At 46.6% G+C, this 22227-nt stretch overlaps 1 protein-coding gene across 11 annotated transcripts in view; it reads right to left on the bottom strand.

Annotated features, from left to right (window-relative positions):
- Positions 1-22227, bottom strand: part of AMBRA1 (autophagy and beclin 1 regulator 1) — a 186261-nt gene that overhangs the window by 96145 nt on the left and 67889 nt on the right. For 7 of the 11 annotated variants that reach the window (XM_072617660.1, XM_072617670.1, XM_072617669.1 and 4 more), the window contains 3 exons: positions 20533-20712; positions 8336-8416; positions 7587-7687 (listed from right to left, as the gene is read on the bottom strand). In XM_072617660.1, coding sequence (XP_072473761.1) covers positions 7587-7687; positions 8336-8416; positions 20533-20712 — 362 coding nt within the window. The remainder of the gene's footprint in view (positions 1-7586; positions 7688-8335; positions 8417-20532; positions 20713-22227) is intronic. The other 4 variants (XM_072617662.1, XM_072617663.1, XM_072617667.1 and 1 more) reach the window with 1 other exon arrangement.

Here is a 22227-nt window from a genome sequence, read left to right as displayed (position 1 = left end):
CACCTTCACCCCCCAATGTAGGCAGTACTGCAATGAGCCCTTGGGATAGAAAATATTAAAAGGACAACCCCTGCCCCTGGGAAACTTGCATCATGTATAAGAAGAAAGTGAGGCTGAGAAAGGAAGGCGGAGAAAAGATACCAAGTACAACTTCCCTCTTTACTCAGGACCAGATTAATTCTCCTGGAGAAGATGTTTTTTGATGTCCGAGCCACAAGATTGTTTAAAAAAAAAAAAAAGTCCTGGTTCTTCCCACACTGAGGTCCTGACTGGCTTGTTCAGTGCTTTCTTTATTTGGGGGAAGGTATATGTGAATCGAAGGTGGAGACTCTTGGTGAAACTCTTGGGTTTGAAATTGATTCATGGCTTAAGCGCCAAGGAGCCTGCATCCCTACACTGAAGCTGAATGATCTGATCATTTTACAGCTGCTCAGCACATCAAGGCCAGCTGTCACCCCAGTAACCCTACACTGACCTATCTGCAAGGTGCCTGCCCCACTCTTTTCCCACAAAATGGCAGGGCCCCAGCTTCCCCCTGCCTCCTCAAGATTCCAGCTGAGTAGCACAGGGACCCTGGGCAGAACTGGCCTAGAGGAACAAGAGCAGGTGTTAAAGGCAGGAAACTAACACCATAAAGCTTGGTTCTACTTTGGTAGGAAGGGTGAGAGGTGCTGTCTGCCAGCTTCTATGGCATTTCCAGTCAGTTTAGAATAAATCAGGCATCTTGGAGAAATAGGAAGAAAGGGAGACAGAAAGAAAAGCTAATGAGAACATTATGTGAAAATGAAGAATCTGCTTTTAGCATCCTGACTGGTCATCCAGGTAGAAATTAATTCAGAATCACATGGACCTGTTCAGGGTCTACCTTGGGCCTTTACTTAAAAAGCTGCCTCCATACTGGGAAACAGCATGTGACTTCACATTTGGAACTCTCTTCCTACAGATCCTGCATCATTAGGTCTCTCGTGAACAGAGACGCAAAATACCCTAGTAGATACATAAGTCACATGTGTCAGAGAAGCTAAGAGCAGAATGGAGAGTTTGGGGCATAGGATAAATACTGCAAAGCAGTCAGATCTCCTCAATATATACTCTCAGAATACGGAACAGTTCTCAGTGGGAGGTAGAGAGGGGTGCTAACATACCTGGAGGGGACCAGCACTCACTGGAAGCCACCTCAGGCCCAGGCTAGACTTCTTTATTCAAGCTTCCATTTATCCAGGGGGAGGGAGACACTCGTGGTGCATCTTCTGGGTCTGAGACTCAGGCAGGCCCAACAAACATTCCACATTCTCGCATAAAAGCGATGCAGTGCAGCCTCAACACCCCAAAACCTGCTCCCCACCTCATGCTACCAAATAAACCACAGGTGAAGGGCATACTGTTTTCTCCTCTATTCACAGCTAGGCAGTGCCATAGAGCAGAGAGCACTGGGTCTGAAGTCAGAAAGATGAGTTCAAATCTGTCTACCTCAGTTTCCTCATCTGTAAAATGGGGGATAACAGCACCTACCTCCCAGGGTGGTTGTGAGGATCAAATGAGATAGTATTTGGAAAACTTTTAGCACAATACCTGGCACATAGTAAGTGCTTAATAAACGCTTACTTCTTCTCCCTTCATTAACAGCTCAACTCCTGGTACAAGTGTATTCCAAGGTCCATAATCCATCATTTAATGGGCACGAACTGCCCCTTAAATCATGCCACCAACTTGTCACCTCTTCCCTCCCCTGCCTGTCTCTAGCTCAACAGTCAATCTGGAGAATCTACTTCTACTCAACAGACCAGGCTTTGGCTCCTCTGTAACCATGGCAACCATGGGTGAACTAGCAAGCTGGGGAGTCAGGGGGCCCAACCTCCACAGCACAGGTGCTGCCAAAGGCCAGCTCAAGGCTTTTCCAGTACAAAGTTCCACTGTAACCCTTTCTCTCCTTAGATGACTCAACTCAGAGAGCCCTGTGCACCAATCTGCTGGGACAACTGCAAGACATCTGACCAGAGGGAAAGAAAGGTCCCAGTGATGACCAAAAAAAGTGAAAAAGGATCAAGGAAAGGTCCTGCCCTCCTCACCAGCCTTGCCCCTCCTAAGCCAGAGCACATGAAGAATTCATGTGAGAGGTGAAAAGAAAATGGGGCACCCTTATTCTACTGGGTGGTTGAGACTGGAATCCACTTCTCAAATAGCCTTGTGTGTGTTCATCCTTCGCTGCCAAAAAAGATCATGCCATCAGAGAAATAATGACATGACTTGCACTTGACTTTGTTTTGAGTGAGGGAGGGCTGTGCAGGTCACCAGCTTCACTTCTCCAGAGCCATCTGAATCCAGCAACCAGATATTCATCAGGATGACTGGAGATGACCCAGGATGAGGCAACTGGGGTTAACTGACTTGCCCAAGGTCACACAGCTAGTGAGTGTCAAGTGTCTGAGATGAGATTTGAACTCAGGTCCTCCTGACTCCTGCACTGCTGTTCTATCCACTGCTCCACCTAGCTGCCCTATCAAATGGCCTTAAAGTCCAGGTAAATCCCTGAATTCTCAGGGGTGAGGCCATGACAGGGGAAGTCCCAAGAACCAATCACCTTTCTACGTGATCCGTGAAAAGAACAGCAGTGCTTAAAAACTGATTTACAAAGTGCTTTTCCCCCAACACCACTGTGAGCCAAGTGATGAAATTATTTCTTCTTATTCCCAGCTATTCTGATTTTCCCTCTTCTGAGGCTCACAAAGATGAAGCAATGCCACATCGCTAGGAGATGAGGGCCTACCACATCTCCTGACCTTAGAGCCACTGTCCTGGGAATTCTGGAAGAAGAATGGATGGGTTGAAGAGTGAACCCAGCCAGCCTTTCTGGTCAATACTCCTCACCATATTTTGTTGGGCCCAGCAGGCATGCCTACTTCCCTGTCTTTCCCCACTTTGTCCACAAAACCATCACATACGGGTTTTTCTCTTTTCCTTCACTTGGATCTGGGCCCCAGTGCTGCCCCAATAAACTAAGCAAACACTTCTTGAGTATTTCCCGGGTGCAAAGCATGACAGTATACTAAGCTTGGAGGAAGTCTCAAAAGATGAAGAAAAAATGGTCCCTGTGTTCAAGCACTTCACAGTGCTCTGGAAGACACAGGGAAGGTGAAGGGACATGTACACAAATCAACAAGAAAACAAGTCCCCAGAGGCCAAGGAGCCTTTCCTAGACATTCCAGACCCAATAATCCCACCTTTTATTGAGCTTCTCACTGAGCTAACTCCTGGCAAACATGCAGCTTCCTGGCTACAATGTGTGCTCCTCGAGGGGATGTCTCCCACTACTTGGTATCTCCACAGCATGGCGGAGCACTCAAGAAGCAGTGTGGCATGACTGAAGGCCAAGGACTGATCTGGATCAAATAGTGGGCAGTGACTCTGACCTGGTGAAGACCTACATCTCTGGGCCTGCACTTTCTCATCTTTAAAGGGTAAAGTTTGACTAGATATTCTCTAGGTTACCTTCCAGCCCTCAATTCTAGGATTCTATGCTCCCATGAAATACTTGCTGACTGACTAACAGAGAACATAAATTAGCAAAGGAACCCTGCCAACTCCATAAACAAACAGGGAGCAGTCACAACCAGCACTTTACAAAGGATAAAGAAGAAATTCCCTGAGAGACACCCACCTGTAATAAGGGAAAGAAGAAAAAAGTTTACAGGCAAGACCTGGGAGACCTGATACTTTCCACAGGAAGCCTAAGCCTAAGCCAAACCAGGGCATCTTAGCTGAGAAATAAAAGCCGGGGCCTCAAATTCACTTCTTAAGACTCAGATCACCTCAAGGCCAAGAACTGGTGGAGTGAAGGGACAGGGAGCAGAGAGAACCAACAACCAAGCTCCCAGTGACTGAAACCAAGTAAGGGATGGGAGCTGGGAGGCAGGGGAGGCTGGGGTCCCGAGGATAGAGGTGGTACTGACTTGCTGGTTTCCAGGGCAACTAGCCCAGGCCCTTATCTCCTTCACTTTTATCACTGGAGCAGAAGTGAAAGATAATTGGGTTAATTATTAAAGCAGCACCAGCGAGTGTCACTACCACTCACTGTCCATTCATCCAAGTTTTATAAAGTCATTTTAACTGACACCAAGTTGAAACATGCCATTTATGCTCCACTTGCCTGGCCCCTGGGCAAATGTTCCTACCAGGAGGTACCTCCTATATCTGAACACAAGGGTTGAGGCCTTGCTTGCTTCCATAGACTCCACATTTAAATACCTGTAATAGAGGAGCAGGCAACACCAGGTATTGATTATGGTGGAAATAAGGGAGCAGGAATCCGGTTCAGCAAATCCAACCCCAATGGCAAGATGGAGACTGAAGGTCAGACCGAAAACAAAACCATCTTACCCACTAAGCCAAGACCCCAAGACACTCTACTAATGGCCCCATTGCAGCTAAGTCTCCTGGACGTGCTAAAAACTGAATTCTGAAAAGTGGAGAAGGGGGGGAGGGGGAAAGCCACTGCGAAAAGGACAGGTTTGCTTTAACCACACCAACCAGTAACCAAGATGTTGCCTTTTTTTTAAAACATATTAATTTAGTTTTCAAAATTCACTTCCCTAAGTTTTAAATTTTATCCTCCTCCCCAAGATGGCATTCAATGTGAGATGGGCCCCAGAGCCACTTTTGAACAAAGTCACTCAAGCAGACCCCAGTGACCCAGAGCCAGGAACTGACAAGCCCCAATATTCCCCCTATCAATTTTAATCAAAGGAAAAAACAAAATGCATCAGGCCCCCATCTGCTGGGGCAGGTGCTCATTAGGATGAAAGTCATAAAGATAATGTAGGGCAAATAAATCATACTCTATTATGTAACCCAGGCCCCTGACCCTCAGAAGAAATATCTTCTGGTTTGTTTTCCCATTAATTAGCCAAGCCATCGAATGCTAAGTTTCTCACACAACTCAACAAGGCCCAGATTCATGCCAAACAAACCCCTCTGACAGATCCTCCCTCCTGGCTCCAAGGGCTCCTCTTCCTTGGGGCCCCCATTCCTGATGTCTTCACAGCTCTGGTTTGGTATTTGCTTCTCCCATGCTAGCAAAACCACAACCCTCATGGTAGTTCATCTTAACTCTGGATTCTGATGGTCTAGTGAAGAGCAAACTGGACCACAGTCAGGAGAATGAGGTTCCAGCCCCAGCAAAGCAGGCAGGTAACCAATATTTACTAAACAATGACATGAAGCACCTGTGAGAAGCTGACAAGCTCCTCCACCCAAATTCTATGATCACTCTGGGCTACAGTTTTCTATCTATAAAATGAGAGGGGTTTGCCTAGTTGATCTCTAAGATCTAATCTTCCAGTTTCAATTTTTTGGTCTCTGTAAGCCAATGGGCTGGAACTGAAGGCAGACAGATCATGGTCTGGATTTTTCTGCACACTGGGAGAAACGTCCAAGAGGAAGCATGAAAACTAATCATGATCAGTTGCTTCTCCAGTGGCTCTAGTCTCCCATCTTCACTTAAACCTCATTATAAGGAGAGAATGGAATGGATCCAGACTTCCTATAGAGCTCTGTCCACTTGTCCAAGGCTGGAGGCCCCTGGATGCATACTTGGCACACACTGGCCCTCTGAGCTCTTGCTGCCAGCCCTTCTGCCCTGCACAAAGCCCTAGACAAAGAGGCCACTTCTGGAAGCATGCTCAAAACCCCAAACTGGAGAAGTAGGATGACATAGCTCAAAAAGCATTTTCCTTTCACTGAAAGCCACTGTTATGGCAGCTTCCTGAAAAAATGTAATCAAAGTCAAAGACTGACATGCCAAAAGGAAGTCAGATAAAGTCTAGGACGACCAAAAGTCTCTAGAAAACCCTCTGCAAAGGAGGGAGGGCATGGCGGGGGGGGGGGGGGGGGGTGCGGGAGGGAGGTGTTTGGGGAGGGAAGGCTGATACAGACTACATCTAAGGACCACAGGGAATATGCCACATTAAGTCCTATTCTGAGAGAGGATAAGCAGTCATGATAGGTTCTATGTAACCTGTGCCATTTTTTAAAAGTCAAAGGTGATCACTTGAAAGGAAAGAAATAAGGAGGTGAGAAAGGGCCCATGCTGATATGGAAGTTGGTAGGTTAATTATAGGATAGGAAAGCTCAGTAGATAATCTATATATAGTAGACGCTACAGAAAATGTAGATAATCAGTTTATCTGTGCCACTGCCAAGTGCCTTCAAATCCTGGCGATCAGACCTACTGTCCCTGGGGCCACCTTGCCTGCGCTAATGAAGGAAGCCTGCCTGGGCTCACCAGCTGTAGCCATCTGTAAGGGGAGCACCATCCCCACATCCTGAGCTGTACACAGCAGTGTTCATATACGAAAATGGGGCTAATTTCTGTCAGACCCCTGGGGGTGGAGGAGGAGATCAGGAAATGGGGGAAAGGAGTCACTGGAGGCAAGGAGGGGAGAAAACCAACAAGCAGCTGCTCCGAAAAGCTAAATGCCAAGGAAATATAGATTTGCCCAGAGTGGAGGAGCAGGAGGTGCTGTGTGGGGTGGTGAAGGCAGATGTCTGGAACAAAGCAGGGTGGAGGGGAGCTCTGCTGGGTTGCCTGGCAGCAAGTGACTATCTTCCAGCAAGGAGTTCCACGTGCCATCCACCAAACCATACACGACTAACTGGCCAAGAGGGACTCAGCAGCCAAGGCTCTATTCCCAAGCACCATACTGGGGAAACCAGAGACTACGGCATGTGCCCCAACATGGCATGGTCTGTCCAGCAGAAGAAAAGAGAAATGGAACCTTGGGAGATGAGGGGATACTGAGGCCTCCCCAGTGAGAATGGAGGAGAGCCAATTCTGTTCCTGGGCAGGAGCTGCTGACCTTCCTCTCACTTTCTCTGTTGTGTGTACAGATCCCTAGGCTCTCTCAAAACAACCCACTGGTGAAAAGCAAGCTCCAATGCCTGTCCCACAGGAGAACTCCGTCAGTGCCACTGCCCTCGGTGCCCAGACTCTGCCCATACCATCGGAGGAGACAGGTCAGTAAGCTGCTTAGATTTCCAAGGCCTCCCTTAAGTATACCTGGCCCATTTTTTACCATGTGGAGTCACCCAAGCTGGCACCTCAGAGCTCCTGTTCCTCTTCCCTCCCCCTGCCTCGGAAGATTCCAAGGCATTTGGAAGCTGCATATGCTGGCAGCACCAGAGGGTTGGAGAGGTGTGCGTTAAGCTCCTAATTGAATCACAGGATCTGCCTCGTGAGAGTCTTACCAACCGTAATATGAACAAGACACCTTATCATTCGATTAGGATCATTGCTAAGACCATCATCTCTACATTATGAAACAGTGGGCTTAAATTTAAAAGGGGCAGGGGAGAGATATGGAAAGGTAGACAGAAAGGGGACTTTTAAATGAGTCAAAGACTAGATTTTGTTACTTAGTCTTCTCAATGCCAATTAGGAGTTAAGAAATCCTTGCATAGCATTTTCAGGTAAACACCATGACAAAGAGCTAAGGAGCCTTTGCTATCACCTACAGGCAGTCAATTCAACAGAGATGTAGAAGCAGAAAGCTATATTTGCTTCCCAAGTCATGAAGGAATCATCGTCTTACCTGCCAGGACTCTATTGACAGAGGAATGAGTGGCCAACCCAGGCTGTCCTCGTTCATGGAAAATCCCAGCATAAGGCAAGTACTCCGGCAGCAAGAAACGCCTACAAAGAGAAACCATCACACAGAACGTCTACCATGGACTGTTCATCACAAAACAAGTGGGATCTGCATGGGCTCATCTAGCAGTCTCTAAGGTCTGAGGCTCCAGGGACCTACAGCCATGCTGGAATTGGGCTTCTAAGAACTTCTCAAGCTGATGATGGCCGTGATAACGATGACAGCGTTTACAAGGATGAAGCATTCCAACACTTACAAAGTGCTTTTCATACATTATTTATCTTCTGTCATATCTCAGCTTCTTCGCTGCTTTTCCTAGTTGGATCAAGTTTCTAAGGCTTGTGTTTTCCCTTCAATGAAAGCATCCTAAAAGTCTCCTGTCAGTTTTCAAGATGGCAGCCTGCAGTTCACCAAAGAAGAACCCCAGTGAACCCCAAATACCTGAACTAGAAGACATCTTTGAGATCATCCCTTTCAAACAGAATCAGAAAGAAGCGACTGGCTCAAGATCACATATAAAGCACATGAAAAAGCTGGGGTGAGAGATCCCACTCGTGGGCTCCTTCCCACCTCCTCTGCCACCTAGACGCAGGGCTGAATAATTCCAAACATAACTAGTCCAGGAATCAGAAATTAGCTTTAACATTTCTCCTTGCAAATACTACTTCTGTAGCTGCCTATACAACTCTTACCTGGGGACAAAGCGTCCAAGTGAAGGGGCAGACATTCTTGCATTCCGTGGAGCTCGGTGCCTGGATCTATCTCCATTATCCCTGAAAGAGGGAAAAAAAAATCCAACCAATTAAAGGAATCAATCAAGTCAAATCCCTTTTCGGGCCAAAGAGCAAGGACCCAACCCCGAGCTCCTCGGGGTGGGGGGAGGCTCTGTGATCGCTCTCTGTTCGTCATGAACACATTTGAACTTTCCAGAGCAGTGCACCTAGCAGACTTCCAAGTGCTTTTCAATGATCATTAATCACATCTCTGAACAAGATGGAGGAGAAGAGGAGGAGAGACTTTCTACAGTTGAGATAATCTTGGAATTTTGTCAAGTCTCAATTTGGAGGCAAGTATGGGGCCTCCAGGGAACTAGAATGGGACAGACAGGTTTCTTTTCCTGGATTAAATCAGCAGAGTGACTTCAGTGTCAAGGGCTCTTTTGGAGAAAAATTACCTCATCAATTCCACTTAAAATGTGATTCCCTCTTGGGATTCACTTTAGTCCATGGAATGGATATGAGAGTGAAAATGGTGAAAAGAATATAGAATCTCATTCTTGCAGAGAATAAAACTGGAGGAGGCCAATGGGGGACACTAAAGACTACTGGAAAATGCAATGCTAACCAAGGTCACTTGGGCCTGAGGGAGAAAGAAGACAAAAGGTGAAGCTGAAGTTGTTCTCTGAAGACCTCCAGCCAGTTTTTGTCCTCCCTTATCAAGCATCATGATAAGAAGTGCTGGGTTTGCAGCTGGGAACTCCCACTGCAGCAGGTCAGAGGGATGCCCTAAGTCGAGGGGGTGCACACATCGTCTTGTCCTTGAGTCACTGACTGGAAGCCACAAGTGAGAAGAGCCAAGATACCTAAGAGGGCTTTGTGCTTTCTTCTAATGAAAACCCAAAAGTAAAGGGGTCTAGCTACACTGCAGAGCCAACAGCTTCACAGAATAATGGAGCCTTTGTGAGGCAAGGCTGACCAATAATGTTCTGAAGCTGCCTATGGCGAGAATTTAAATCTCCTTTCAGATTTTGACAGTCCCCAGGGAAGATCTAGAAGCCTAAAAGAGAAAGCACATCTTGGCTCTTGTGCAGGTAGAGTACAGCTGTTGCAGCACATGAATGGGCAGATCAACAGCAGGGAATGGGAAGCCTATGCATTCACCAGTCTGGGTCTTAGTACTTCATCTTTGCTTCCCAAACACACAGTGCTGCTCTTTCCCTCGGACCTTGCAGCCCTGCAGACAGAAAGTAGGAGGGACCAGGAGGGAAGGGGGAGGCCACAGGGGAAGTGGAATATACCTCGATCAACTACAGAGAACCACTGCCAATCAACTCATCCAGCTGCTCCTTGAGACAGGGTCTGTTTTCTCATAATTGTATTTTAAAGTCAATTAACAAAATCTGCTGGACAATTTCCTTCTGGACCACAGTAAAAATTTTAATCTACCTTCCTTTAAGTCTCCAACTTACTAACGAGTAAATAGCTCAGCTAGCAGAATTCAGTGGACCAGCCAGAAAACTCGGCTCTTCAAGTACACTTTCCGAGAGCCACCCTTGCACTAAGGACCCCATTCTGATGGACAGGTTAAAAACCATGAGAAAATTCAATACTGCAACCAGAATCTCAGATTTCTGGGTGAAGGAGAGCTCAGGCAAATGGCTCTGTGTTTCCTTTCACAGATCAGTCAAGGGAAGAATTTTCTATGTCTCTATGTCTCCAAATAAGAGACATATATTCAAACCTTGAGGAGATGATCACATCCTTTTGCTCCCACTTTCTGGGGATAAAAAAGTAGTCATCATTCTCTGTTCCTAGCAAGGACAAAGAAGTAGTGGTCAAAGAGCTGTCATCTCTTGCTCTTGTGTCCATTTTCTTAGCACAGCACAAATCCTATCAAATACTTAATGTTGGTCAGCACAGTCCAGAGTAGAAAAGTCAGACCACTTGAAGGTAGCATCCTTATACAAATGCTTATACACACAAATCTAAGAAAACATCAATGTCTTTTTGACTCAGTTTCTCCCTCCTTCAGACACTAAACACTATCCGCAGATTGTGGCTCTTTGGTGCTTTGGGATTTCTGGGGAACACTGCTGTATAAGAAGAAAATAATGCTAATGATCCCAACTGGCTTGGGCACATGAAGAATCACAGCCTGAAGGCTAAGCCAAGATCTATAAGCAGAGAGTAATAGGAAAACATGGACAGATCAAGCAGACGGAGCCGGCTGGTGGCTGCTCAAAATATCAATGTTCTTCCCTAGGCTTATTTAATGTTTTTATTCATAATGGGGAGGTAGAAGATAAATGGCATTTTAATAAAATGAACAGACGATTTCAAATTAGGAAGTGATGAGAACTCTTAAACTAATGAAAAATCACAGAAAGAAATACAGAGTGATACAGAAATATCAGAGTGATATAGGAAATAATATAGTGGGGAAAGAGTCCAGAGTTGGAGAGCCTGAGTTCAAATTCCTGCATTGCCTGACCTTGTATGACCCTGGACAAGCCATTTTAACTTCACTGGGCCTCAGTTTTCCTATCTGTAGAAGGAAGGGATAGTGTTCAATGACTCTAACTCTACATGATATAATATAGGTGGGAAGAGCAAATGAAGTCATTCCTAGAAAAATGAATTTTAAAAAAGCTCCAACAGTGACTGTACAGGAAGGACCCCAAATACAATCCTGACAAACGGAGCCATTCCCTTCAATCAATAAGCATTTATTTGTCACTTTTTTGTGCCAGGTCCTATACCAGGGACCGGAGACAGAAAACAAAACAGGCCTTGTCCAACTGTGGGACTTAAATTCTCTCTGGGGAGACAGGAGGTACATAAATAAGTCAATTCAAAAAGATACAAGGTAGAGAACACTAGCCATTGCAGGGGATCAGGAAAGGCTGCATATGCCTGTGAGCCGCACCTCTAGGTGCAGGAGAGAGTCTGTGAAAAGGCCCAGCAATAGAAGATGCAGCCCAGGTATGAGGAACAATAAACAATGGTGTGATGGTATCACAGACTGGGGTGAAGGGGAATGACAGACAGGAAGACTGGAACAGGAGGGGGGACCAAGTTGTCAAGGGCATTAAATGGCAAAGAAAGCAGTCGATATTACTCCCAGAGATAACGGAACTAGTGAAGTTGACTGAGTGGGGGAGTCGCATGGTGAAGTCTGTGCTTTAAGAAAATTGCTTTGGCAGCTGTTTGGAAGACAAGCTGAAGATATGAGAGACCTGAAGCAAGGAAACAAAGAAGAAACTATTGCAAGATTCTAGGTAAGCTGTGATGAAGGTCTGAGTAAGGTGGAAGCTCTACATGTGGAGAGAAGGGAGCTGGCCTAAGTAACAACATGGAGGTTGAAACAATACAGTTTGGCACTTAACTGGATCTGTGTGGCCGCCATCCTGAGTAAGGGGAAGAATGGTGGTGCCATCGACAGACACAGGGAATTCTGGAAGAGGAGTGGGGAGGAAATCAGAAGCTCTGTTTTGGATGCGTTCAAACTGAGATGCCTATCGCACATCTGGTTTGAAATGTCCAAGAGGCAGTTGGTGATCAATGTGACCAGAGCTCTGCAGACAGGCTGGGGCTGGACTTTCAGAGGAGGCATATGCACAATAATGTGAGCTAAGGAGGCTGCCAAGCGAGTGAATGTACAGAGAAGGGGGCCCAAGGCTAGAGTGGCCAAGCACACCCAGAGAACATTATCTAGCAGACACTAAAAGGGGGCTACAGGGGAGGAAGACAACCAAAACTGACTAAAACTCAACCAGGAGAGTACCCAGAAAGAAGGGCTGAGAAGGACAAGGACTAAGAAAAGGGCAGCAGATACTATAATAAAAGATCATTGGCAGGTTTGGCAAGAGCAAGTAATGAAGTCAGAATCCAAGTTATTAAGTGCTTACTGGGTGCCAAGCACTATGCTAAGCATTTAGAATAAAGACAGAGGAGAAAACAGAGGCCCTCAAGGAGCAAACAGTGTCATGGGGCAGACACCAAATAAATCACAACGATAAACAGAAGATCTGTACTGTGTAAACGGGAGATGACCCCTGGGGTGGAGAAGAGCCAGCGTTTGAGCTGAGTCTTGAAGGAAGCCTGAGAAACTACCAAGTGGAGGTGAAGGAGAACCCAACAGGCATGTTTTTGGGACCATCCTCTGCAAAGGCTTGGAGGATGGAGATAGAATGCCTAGAGATGTGAGAGGAATGGCAGTAAGGTCAATGAGGCTGAATTCAAGAATAGCTGGAGGACAGCAGAGACTCTACTGGGGCTGAGGAGTGAAGGAGAGGATTGTCCACTTGGTTCTGGAGGTACCGGGGAGGGAATGGAGTTTATGAAGTAGGAACAGCCATACAAGGCTACCTGAAATTTAGGAACCCCCCTCCTCCGAGTGAGCAGTTGAGAGGAGGTTGCACTGGAGGAGCAAGACCATGCAGCAGATCAGGGCAGTCACACTGGTGTGAGGCGGGCACCAGAGTGGCAGCCATGTGGTCAGAGAGAAGGCCACATATAACACCTTGTGAAGGTGGAAGCAACAGGCTGTGACATCTGATTGGATCTGTGAACTGAGAGGGAGGCTTTGAGGGTGACACAACAGGGTCAAGTCTAGATGACTGGAGAGATAATGGCAGACTGGACAGCAACTGGGAAATTCAGAAGAAGGGGAGATCTGAAGGACAAGACAAGGAGTAGTGTTTTTGAAATAAGGAGCTGGAGATAACTATGGGCCACCCAGTTCAACATTTCGAAAAGACAGCTGGAGACTTAAACCTGGGAGCCAGAAGAGCAGTTAGGGTTAGATCTCCAGAGATGAGAGCCGGTGGGTTCTCCAAGTAACAACCACAACAGTAAGAGCGCCTCCACAGTTTTAGAGGTCAGCAGATGATTCCCAAGGTTGTCACTTGATCCTCAGACCTCTGGGAGGCAGATGCAATTATTGGCCCCATTTTATAGAGGAGGAAACACTAGTCAGTGTCAAAGGTTGAGTTTGAACTCAGGTCTTCCTGATTCCTAGCAAGACAATAAAGGGAGGTCAGAAAGCCTAGACAAGTTCAGAACACAGAGTAGGAAACTCTTAGGCCTTATGTAGAACTCAGTACAGGAAGAAGCAGAAGATGAAGCATCGATAAAGCCCTGACATCTACTCGGCACTGTGCAGACCCACATCAGCCCACCCTGGCCCCACAGAGCTTACATACTACTGATCCCAATTAAGTGAAAACCTGGAAGGGGCAGGAAAGACAATGACTGATCGAGATCCATGTGGAGAGGGGAGTGTTATGTTGTAAGGAAGGAATGGACATGACTTGTGAGAAAAGGTAAAAAGGACAGCAGGGCTAGAACGTGGGTGTTCGGAAAGTCTGCCCACTTAATGAGTCTCCTGACAATATGCTACAGGAGCTCTGGGGAATGAGAGGAAGAAAATAAGACTGGGCTGAATATCAGGAAGGGACTTCCTGACCAGGAAATGCCTGCAAAGACTGTTTGCTGGAGGGAAACAGGGAAGACGAAAGTGCTGGAGCTAAATGTGCAGCAGACCAAACTGCCAATGGACAGGTACAGGTCACAGTGACACAGGAGCCTTTTTGGCCCAGCCTCCTCACCTCAGAAGTCTTACTGAGATGCCTTCTAAAGAAAAACTTCAGGGAAACACCAGAGAAACCCTCATCAATTGACGAGGCAAGGCTGCTGTAAGCCAGCAGGAGAGAAGTTGGCTGGGTTATTAATGGCTTTCCTGAGTGTCGAACTGTGCACAGCTCTGATCACCTCTCAGAGGGACATTTGGGAAGGGGGTGGGGGGCAACAATAAAACAGCCTTCCTGAGACAAAACCCCGCCTTCAAACAATCAAGAACCCAAGACACGTGCTGAGTACAAGAAGATTCATCTCCAAAACAAGAGAAAACACAGCAGCAGCTCTCCTGCTCAAGGCTTGGGATGAAATGCCTCCGAGAGAGGCTGTAATTTGAAGGAAAGAGAAATAACCCTCTGGGTCAGCCCACTGCTTGCATCCTGACCAGACAGTCAGGTGCTCACTGCTCCTGGCTGACAAAACAGCTCTAGGCTTGAACCTTCGTAAAAAAGCGAGCTAAGTGGAGCAAGAAGCTGGAAAAACCATTATCCTTTGGACAGCACATGAGTGAAAATGTGGAAAATGAATCCACTCTTAATAAGGAAATTCAGAAAGGAAAAGATCTCCTCCCTGTGCACCTACACTTTGTCCAGGCCAGCTCCCAAAATCCTGGGTCAGGAGTCCTGGCTAACGTTCCCAGAGCCAGCCTCAGCCTCCTAACTCAGAGCAGCAGCAACATCCCAAACTAAACGGCCAAAAGGCCTGGAAGGAGCACCTGCCAGAAGGCGTCCTTGTCCTCAGGAGCCTGACAAGGAGAGGCTCTCCTAGAACAGAAGAAATTCTTTATCTGTCTCTGGAGATCAGCTACATTAGGTAGAGAGGGTGAAAGTACCATTTGCATGGTGGTCCCCTCACTTACCACACCTTTTCATTTTATCAGAATAGATTATGCAACAGTTGAAGCTCTTATTAAATTCTCTTTAAGTGATTGCTTCCCGAAGAGGGGAAGGGGGAGATCTAGTCCTTTTCTTCTATTTTTTCCGTTCCCAACCCCCTCATCCCATCCCCCCTTTCCCTAATGAAAGGATGGGATTCTACACACCAGCTACTCCTCAATCACTTTTCAGCCACAAGGAGCATCTTTGTCTAAGCATGCATTTATTTAGCACCCTCCATGTATTATCTCCTTATTCCTCACAAGCACCTCGTGAGAAAGGTGCTGCTATTTCCCCATTTTACAGATGAAGAAACTGAAGTGGAGAGAGGGTCAGTGACTTGCTCAGGGTCACAAAGCTGCTAAGTTTTGAGGCAGGATTTGACTCCAGGCTCTGATGGCCATTATTTTAACCCCTGGGCTAATGGGCCAACAAGGTATCTGCGAATGGCCCCACACTGATCAGTACCGACTGAGAAGCTACTTCCTTCCCTTGTGAACTTCATTAGTTCACCATTAACTCCAGGAAGGGACTGAGGGATAAAAGAAAGTGGTTTTGTCAGGCTCCCCAGCTCTTTCCTTTGCCATTATTAATGCTGGAAAGCTAAATGCTAAGCCACTAGAGATCACCTCCATAGAACTGCTTGACTGGAAAAAACCAAGCCACAGAGAAAATGAACAAGGAGCTGAAAGGGGTGGAACATCCACAGAAGATGATGCTCTTGAGAAAAGCCTTTGTACTTCAGACTAAACCTAGACAAAAAAGTAAATGTGGGTGGGATGGTCCAGAAAGGGGGATGGCAGGTTGTCTCCCTCCCTCCTACCTCAAGCCTTCGATTTGTATACCACAGCCACTCAGTACATGGCTGCTGGAATGGCTGACTCCAGGTCAGCTTGGTACAGTGATAACACTGAAAACTGGACCTTTCATCAAAGCCTCGCCATTTCTTCAGGCTCCCCAAATCCCCTTGTCTGGATACTAAAGGATGAGAGGGAATCCTGATTGTTTAGGCAGTTTCCACCTAAAGTAACTGGATAGTATTTTGTCCCAAAGTTCGGATGGGGAGACTCTCTGTCCCTTTTCTTCCTTATTTAGCATCAGAGTAGCCATTCCTGTCCACATCAAGAAGCAGGATGTTCTCAGCCTTGGAGAGTCAGGAGAACAGCACAGGCAGCTGAGGCAAGCAGTGCACTACCAGGTGCAGAATCCACTCATTAAGCAGGGACATCCACTCTTTTAGGACCATGAGCTCTGGGATCAGAAGGCAAGAATCTTACTCCTACAACCTTAAGTTTTAATAATAATATTTCTGAGTAATAACAATAGCTAGCATAACACATATGTGTGCATATATGTAGACATGTGCAGATAAGTCTCTTTACAAATACTTCATTTTATCATCACAACAAACCTGAGAGGCCAGTGCTGTTATCACCTTCATTAGACAGACAAGGAAACTGAGGTAGGCAGAGGTGGAGTGACGTGCTCTAGGATCGCACCGCTACTACATATGCGAAGTTGGATTTTAACTCTGTTCTCCCCGAGTCCCAGTTCAGAGATCTCTCCACTGCATCATCTAGCTTCTCCTTCAGAAATATTTCTAGTAAGGCCTACCCCCTCCTCCCACTGGTGAATTCCTCCTGGAGCCTCCATTTGATGGCACCCCCCTCCTAGCCCTGTTCTGCCTTCTAGACTTCACTTCAGCACCATCCTGGCCATCCTCGGCATTAGCATACAGCAGGAGCTTAAGGAATACGTTTTTCATTCCTTTCTTGGGAAGGTCTTGTTAAAATACCAACAACACACGTACATGATTTCTGGGTAGGAGAAAAGCAAATGCAAATGGTGGGATTGGGGTCAAAAAAGTGAGGATATGACAGCAGACTAAGAGGAGCCATCTCCCAGCTGGAAAGAAAGCATCTCTTCATGGGTAAACATCGTCTCCAAGCCAAAGTACAAAGAACAGGTCCCACATCAGCCATACTAATCTAGGACTTCTGTAATCAGGTAGCTTAGTGGATAGAGTGCTAGACCTGCAGTCAGGAAGACTTCAGTTCAAATCCTGCTTCAGACATCTGCTGGATGTGTGACCCAGAACAAGTCACTCAACCTCAGTTTTCTCATCTATAAAATGGGAGTAATAATTACACCTGTAAAGCACGCTACAAACCCTACTAGCTCTATTATTACTGTGATAACTGCTGCTGGGCTGTTGTTACTGCCATTACTGGCAACTGTTTCCAAAAGTTCAGTCTAACTTACAATTACTTACACTAGCCGCCTCTAACTTAGTGGGTCAAATTGGAAAATATATATGAAGTGCTTTACAAATATTAAAGTGCCGTCTAAACGCCAGCTACCGGCACTGCCATCATCACCGTCATCACAATAATGACCATCATCAACCTATCTGAGAGGCTGCTCTTCAGCAAGGCGACCCCTTGGAGTGCAGAGCAAAGAAGCCTTCTCTGACAGCAGCGGAAGAGGGGAAAACATGGGAGAAGGTTGATTCTGGCTTTGTCAGTAGTTCTGGCGCAGCCAATCTCAAGAGCAAGGAAGCTGCAGGTATCAAGTCAGAAAGGGACATCAACTACCCATTTCACAGGTTAGAGTTTCCTCAGTTGGGGGCCATGTGACCTGTCCCTTGTAACTGTCCTCCAGTCAAAGGAATGACAGAAATGAAAAACAGGGCAAAGTGGACCTGAGTGTTTCAGCCCCCTTCCTTCTAGGAGGTGACATGGGCTTAAGAGAGGAGTGACAACAGTCCTAGCCACTACACCATCTCCCCACTTCTCTGGAGAGTCTTAGGAGACCATAGCTAATGGTCCCCGGAGGAGATTTCCTGAAGCAGACCTGCCTCAGTCAAGATCTCATTCCATCACCCACAAGAGAGATGAATGACAGGAATTCAGGGCAGGAAACTACTTTTGCACACAAACATGGTGATCCATTGTAGAGTTCAGGAAGACAGAGCTTAGCCCGCTGCTGCCCAGCTTCCAAAGTTAGCCTCTCTACCCAAGGGTCTGCTTACACAGTAGATTTCTGAAAGAATTTAACTATGTTTCTTGCAAGAGACTGAAAGGTTTCAGATACTACAAGACTTCAAAAAAGCCAGACACTAAAATCTTGTTTTTTTCTTGAGAACTCGTTAACTTGTACCACCTTTCTCATTGTGAAGGCAAAAGGAGTCAGGAGACATGGTTTATCAGGTGAGATCTAAGTGAGGAGGAGCAGGGAGGAAAGGGGTGAAAGAATGACCCAAGACTTACTGAGTGGGATGGAGCATTGGAGGGAGGCAGCTTTAAAATTAGGGGAAACAGAGTCAGGGATGTGATACTATATTCTGATAGGCAGCTCCTAGGAGGATCATGGGAAAAGAAAAAAGCTCAGGGACACTGTTCTGAGACACACACCATGCTGTGCCACAGTTTTAGAAGCCTCTCAGCCTCCTCCTGCACATTCCCCATTACACCTCCCTCTGGGGAGCCTCTAAAAGGTTTCCAGAGAAGAGCAGCCGACAAGAGAGGGGGTAATACTCAGTGTCCACTGGTCTAAACAAGGAGAAGAGCTGTGCTTAGTGAACCGGTATCAACCAGCCAGCATCCTTTCTTAGCAGACCTGGACTTGCAGTGTGCTGCACAGTGACTAATACAAAGGAGCTATTAAAAACAAGAGTACAGCCCTCATCAGCCCAACAGGGAAAAGCAAGCACACGTAAGGAAGAGATTCAGGACGGGCATAAGGGAAACCAGCACTTTGCTATCAACCAAGAAGAAACAAAAAGAAGGCGCCAAGGAAAAAATACAAGAAATCAGTATGAGAGTTGTGCTCCGGTTTTGTTCAAGCCAAAAAGAAGACAGAACAGAGGTGGGCTGCAGGGAGCAAGGGGAGGAAGCCGTCTGGCAAAGGGAAATGGTGGGGAAGGCAGGGCAAAGGGAGGAGGTGGCAACAGAGCGGGGGAGGGGGGAAGGTGGGGAGAATATTTTAGAAGAATATTTTAAGTTCAATACAGAACTCTATTGTGAAGGACAAGTCACGAGGCAAGGTACAGCTCAAAGACACAGGCTCTGCATTTTCACCATCAGGAGAACCCAAGGCAGCAAGGAAGGAGGGCCTGGTAATCCCCAGCATGAATTCTAACTTCCTCAGCAGCAGAAAGGAAAAGATGCACACAAGTTCCTCACAGGCACCAAGCTGTGGTGAGCTGGGCAGGTCTAACACAGCTGCTTTCTTGAATGGACTTCACTACTGAAAAAAAAACTATCTACAGGGGAACACACTTGCGTGGCTGGGGAATGGAAGGAATTGCCTGCCCTGCTTGGCCAAAGGAGCCAGTGCCAAGCATCCTCAAGGATGGATGGGAGGAAAGAACGGCTCCTTCAGGGCTCTGATTCTTTAGCTCCCCCCAAAGAGCCCAGCCACTGGGGGAATGCCACTGTCATTCCTACACCTCTCACTCTCCTTTATATCTTACACAAACAGGGTCACAATGAAAGGGGAGAGAAGCATCCTCTTATTCTCCTCTTTGCTTCCAAGTATATAATTAGTGAAGCATGAAATTCTACAGAATAAAATTTCATAAAGACTGTCTTGACCCCTTTATCCTCCCCAGCAAAGGGATTTCTCCTCTACATCACAGAATGAAGTTCTCAGATGGCTACCAAGGGGCGAGGAAGGTATTCTCAAACCCCTACAACCTGCTCCAACTCCTGTAAGAAAAGGAAAGAAGGAACAAAGCAAAAAGATGGTACTCCACTCCCAATTTTACCAGGTAAAAACATGAAAAGGATGGGAAGACTAATGTGAGGAAAGAAGAAGAACGTTTTCTGGGACCATCCTCTCCTCCTATCATTTTCCAAACACCAGATCCTAAGAGAGGAAAATCGTTCAGATATTCTGCCTTCTTTCCCATTTGGGACGGTGCTTTGAGAGCTCCTGAACAAGAACACTGAACACAAAGGTCAAATGTCCAAGTGAGAAGCAGCCTGGAAGGCTGACCCTCAGGAAGGAAAGGAACCCGTGATCAATGGATGGAAATGTGGCCCTCTGACTCAGCCACTTGGCAAGGAAGTAGGGAGGTCTCCATGGTTAACTTCCCTAAGACACTGCTAACACCTTCCAAGGCTTCTTGAGGGGAGGAGTCAAAGAAAGTCTGGGCAAGAGAAGCAGAGCCTTTGGAGTGGATCTGACGAAGGCTGCCAGGGCACAAGATCCTTCTCCTGGGGCAGGGCAGTAACCCTTTCTTTTCTCTCTAACTCAGTTAAGTTGGGAAGAAAGATGTGCCCAAGCAATGCTAAGTTAGCTAATCAGAAACCTTTCCAAAGTCAATGGACATATGCAGGATGGAAGATGGAAATCCTGTTGCTAACCCCACATATCTTTCTGCCAATCTGATCTTTGTCCAATCAGTTACTCTTGATACCAACTACAGTTAAGGCAGAACTCCAACTTCCAGGGACAGCAGCGATATGTTTCAATTAAAAAGATACTGAAGGCAGGCTAGCAATGCAGTCCCTCATCCCACCTACAAAATGAATGAGGGGTTTGAAGTAAAACCCCGGAATAAGAATGAGCTATCATTCCTGAATAGTGGCAACTTGGAAGAGGTCATAGCACAGGATGCGGGCAGGGAAGAAAGCAGGCCAGGTATGTACTTACTCAAAGTCCTCAAACTCCAAGTCGTTTCCCTCTACTGATGGGCCTTGGTTGTCTGAGGAAGAAGAGGAGGTGGAAGAACGGAGACGGTTCTGTTGGTAGCGCATGGAGCGCTGGCGAATACTGTCTCTTCGAGAAAGATATTGGATCATCCTCTGGGCGTAGTATGCAGCAGGAGATAACCTGAGAGAAAGGGAGATGGACAGACACAAACTAGCACTAATGACAGCTCCAGCTCTTTCATGTCACCTGCCCTGCAGAAGCTGCCTTCAAAGACCCCTAGGGTGAAGGCTCTCCCACGCACCAGTGGGGTCTATTCAGAAAGGTCACAGACCACATCTGCTGTCAGAGCTGCCCAAACAGAGAGCTAAAGGATGACCATTTCTTCTTCGAACGTCCCAAGAAGCCAGCCAAACTGGCAGAGGTTTTCCAACCTCAGATGTTTCTTTCTCTTTAGAATCATCACCCTAAAACTCTTATTACTGATTATCCAAAGTGATCTGAGAGTCAAAGGGCAGAAAGACTTCCTTGTTCCCTGCAGTCACAAGAGCAGGATTAGGGAGGAGAGGAAGGGTACTAAGGAACAACGGCAGGAAATTAGATGGCAGCCAGCTCTGCTCTCCTCCTTCAGGATCTTTCCCAGAAAATATCGACTTTGCTCATGGGTTCTTCATCATCTGACCTGGCGCTGTCCTTCAAACTGTGACCCTCTCTACTGCCCATCTCTCACTGCACTTTTCTCTACACACACTCACTCAGCCATACCTTCTAGGACTGGAGATCTGGGTTACCTACAGTGAGTGAGGGGAAAGGGAAAGAAAAACATTGTAAATGAGAAATCCTGAATTCTGAAAGCATCTATGGAGCCACTTGAAAACTCACAGAAAAGCATTTGCAAAGGCACTTGGAACCCTCACACTATTTCACAGGTTAGATTCGGTCTATGGGAAAATCCTTGTGGAAAACATGGACTTGGCCAAAAAAGCCACAGAAAAACTTTGTGGTAAGCTGGAATGTAGCTCAGAAATGTCTCTGTCAACGAGGGAGTTCTCTACCTGGGCAATAATCAAATGAAATTTTCCAGCAGGGAGGGCTGACCGCCTCTAGAAAGTTCATATCCACAGAATAATACGCAGCATTTGGCACTTTGGGATCCAAACTGCCTTTGTATAACAGGTAGGGAGAGAGCGCACTGACCAAGAAGATCAAATTAGAAGAGATGCTCCCTACTATGACTTTGCTAACTCCCCCGGGGAGCCTAATTCCATGCCATCTGCAGTAAGAAACTAGAGGAACCTGAGCTGCTCAGGAGAAAAGAGCCAAGATGCAACTGTTCCGACCCACAAGTCATTCAGAATTCTGCATTCAGAAACGATCTGGGAATCTCTCAACTCAGAGGACAGAAAAGAAAGGAGCAAGAACAAGCTTTGAAAGTAGGGGGACAGAACCAAGTGCTTTTAGAAGATCTGCCTCCCAACAGTTCCTAGGGATAGCTGCCCATTCTTCAGAGTCTCACCTCGACTATGATACACACAAATAAGCAATAACAAGGCTCACCCCAAATGACTCTAGTGCTAGTGTGCACTAGGAGCTCTCTAGACTACTAATGAATGAATAAAAAAACATTTGTTAAGTGCTTATCATGTGCCAGGTACTGTGCTGAGTGGTGGGGACAGGAAGGAAGGAGGGAGGGAAGGA

This window comes from Notamacropus eugenii, chromosome 6 (assembly GCF_028372415.1).
Source record: "Notamacropus eugenii isolate mMacEug1 chromosome 6, mMacEug1.pri_v2, whole genome shotgun sequence".
Classification (NCBI taxonomy): Eukaryota; Metazoa; Chordata; class Mammalia; order Diprotodontia; family Macropodidae; genus Notamacropus; species Notamacropus eugenii.
This window is presented reverse-complemented; position numbering and strand designations above follow the sequence as displayed.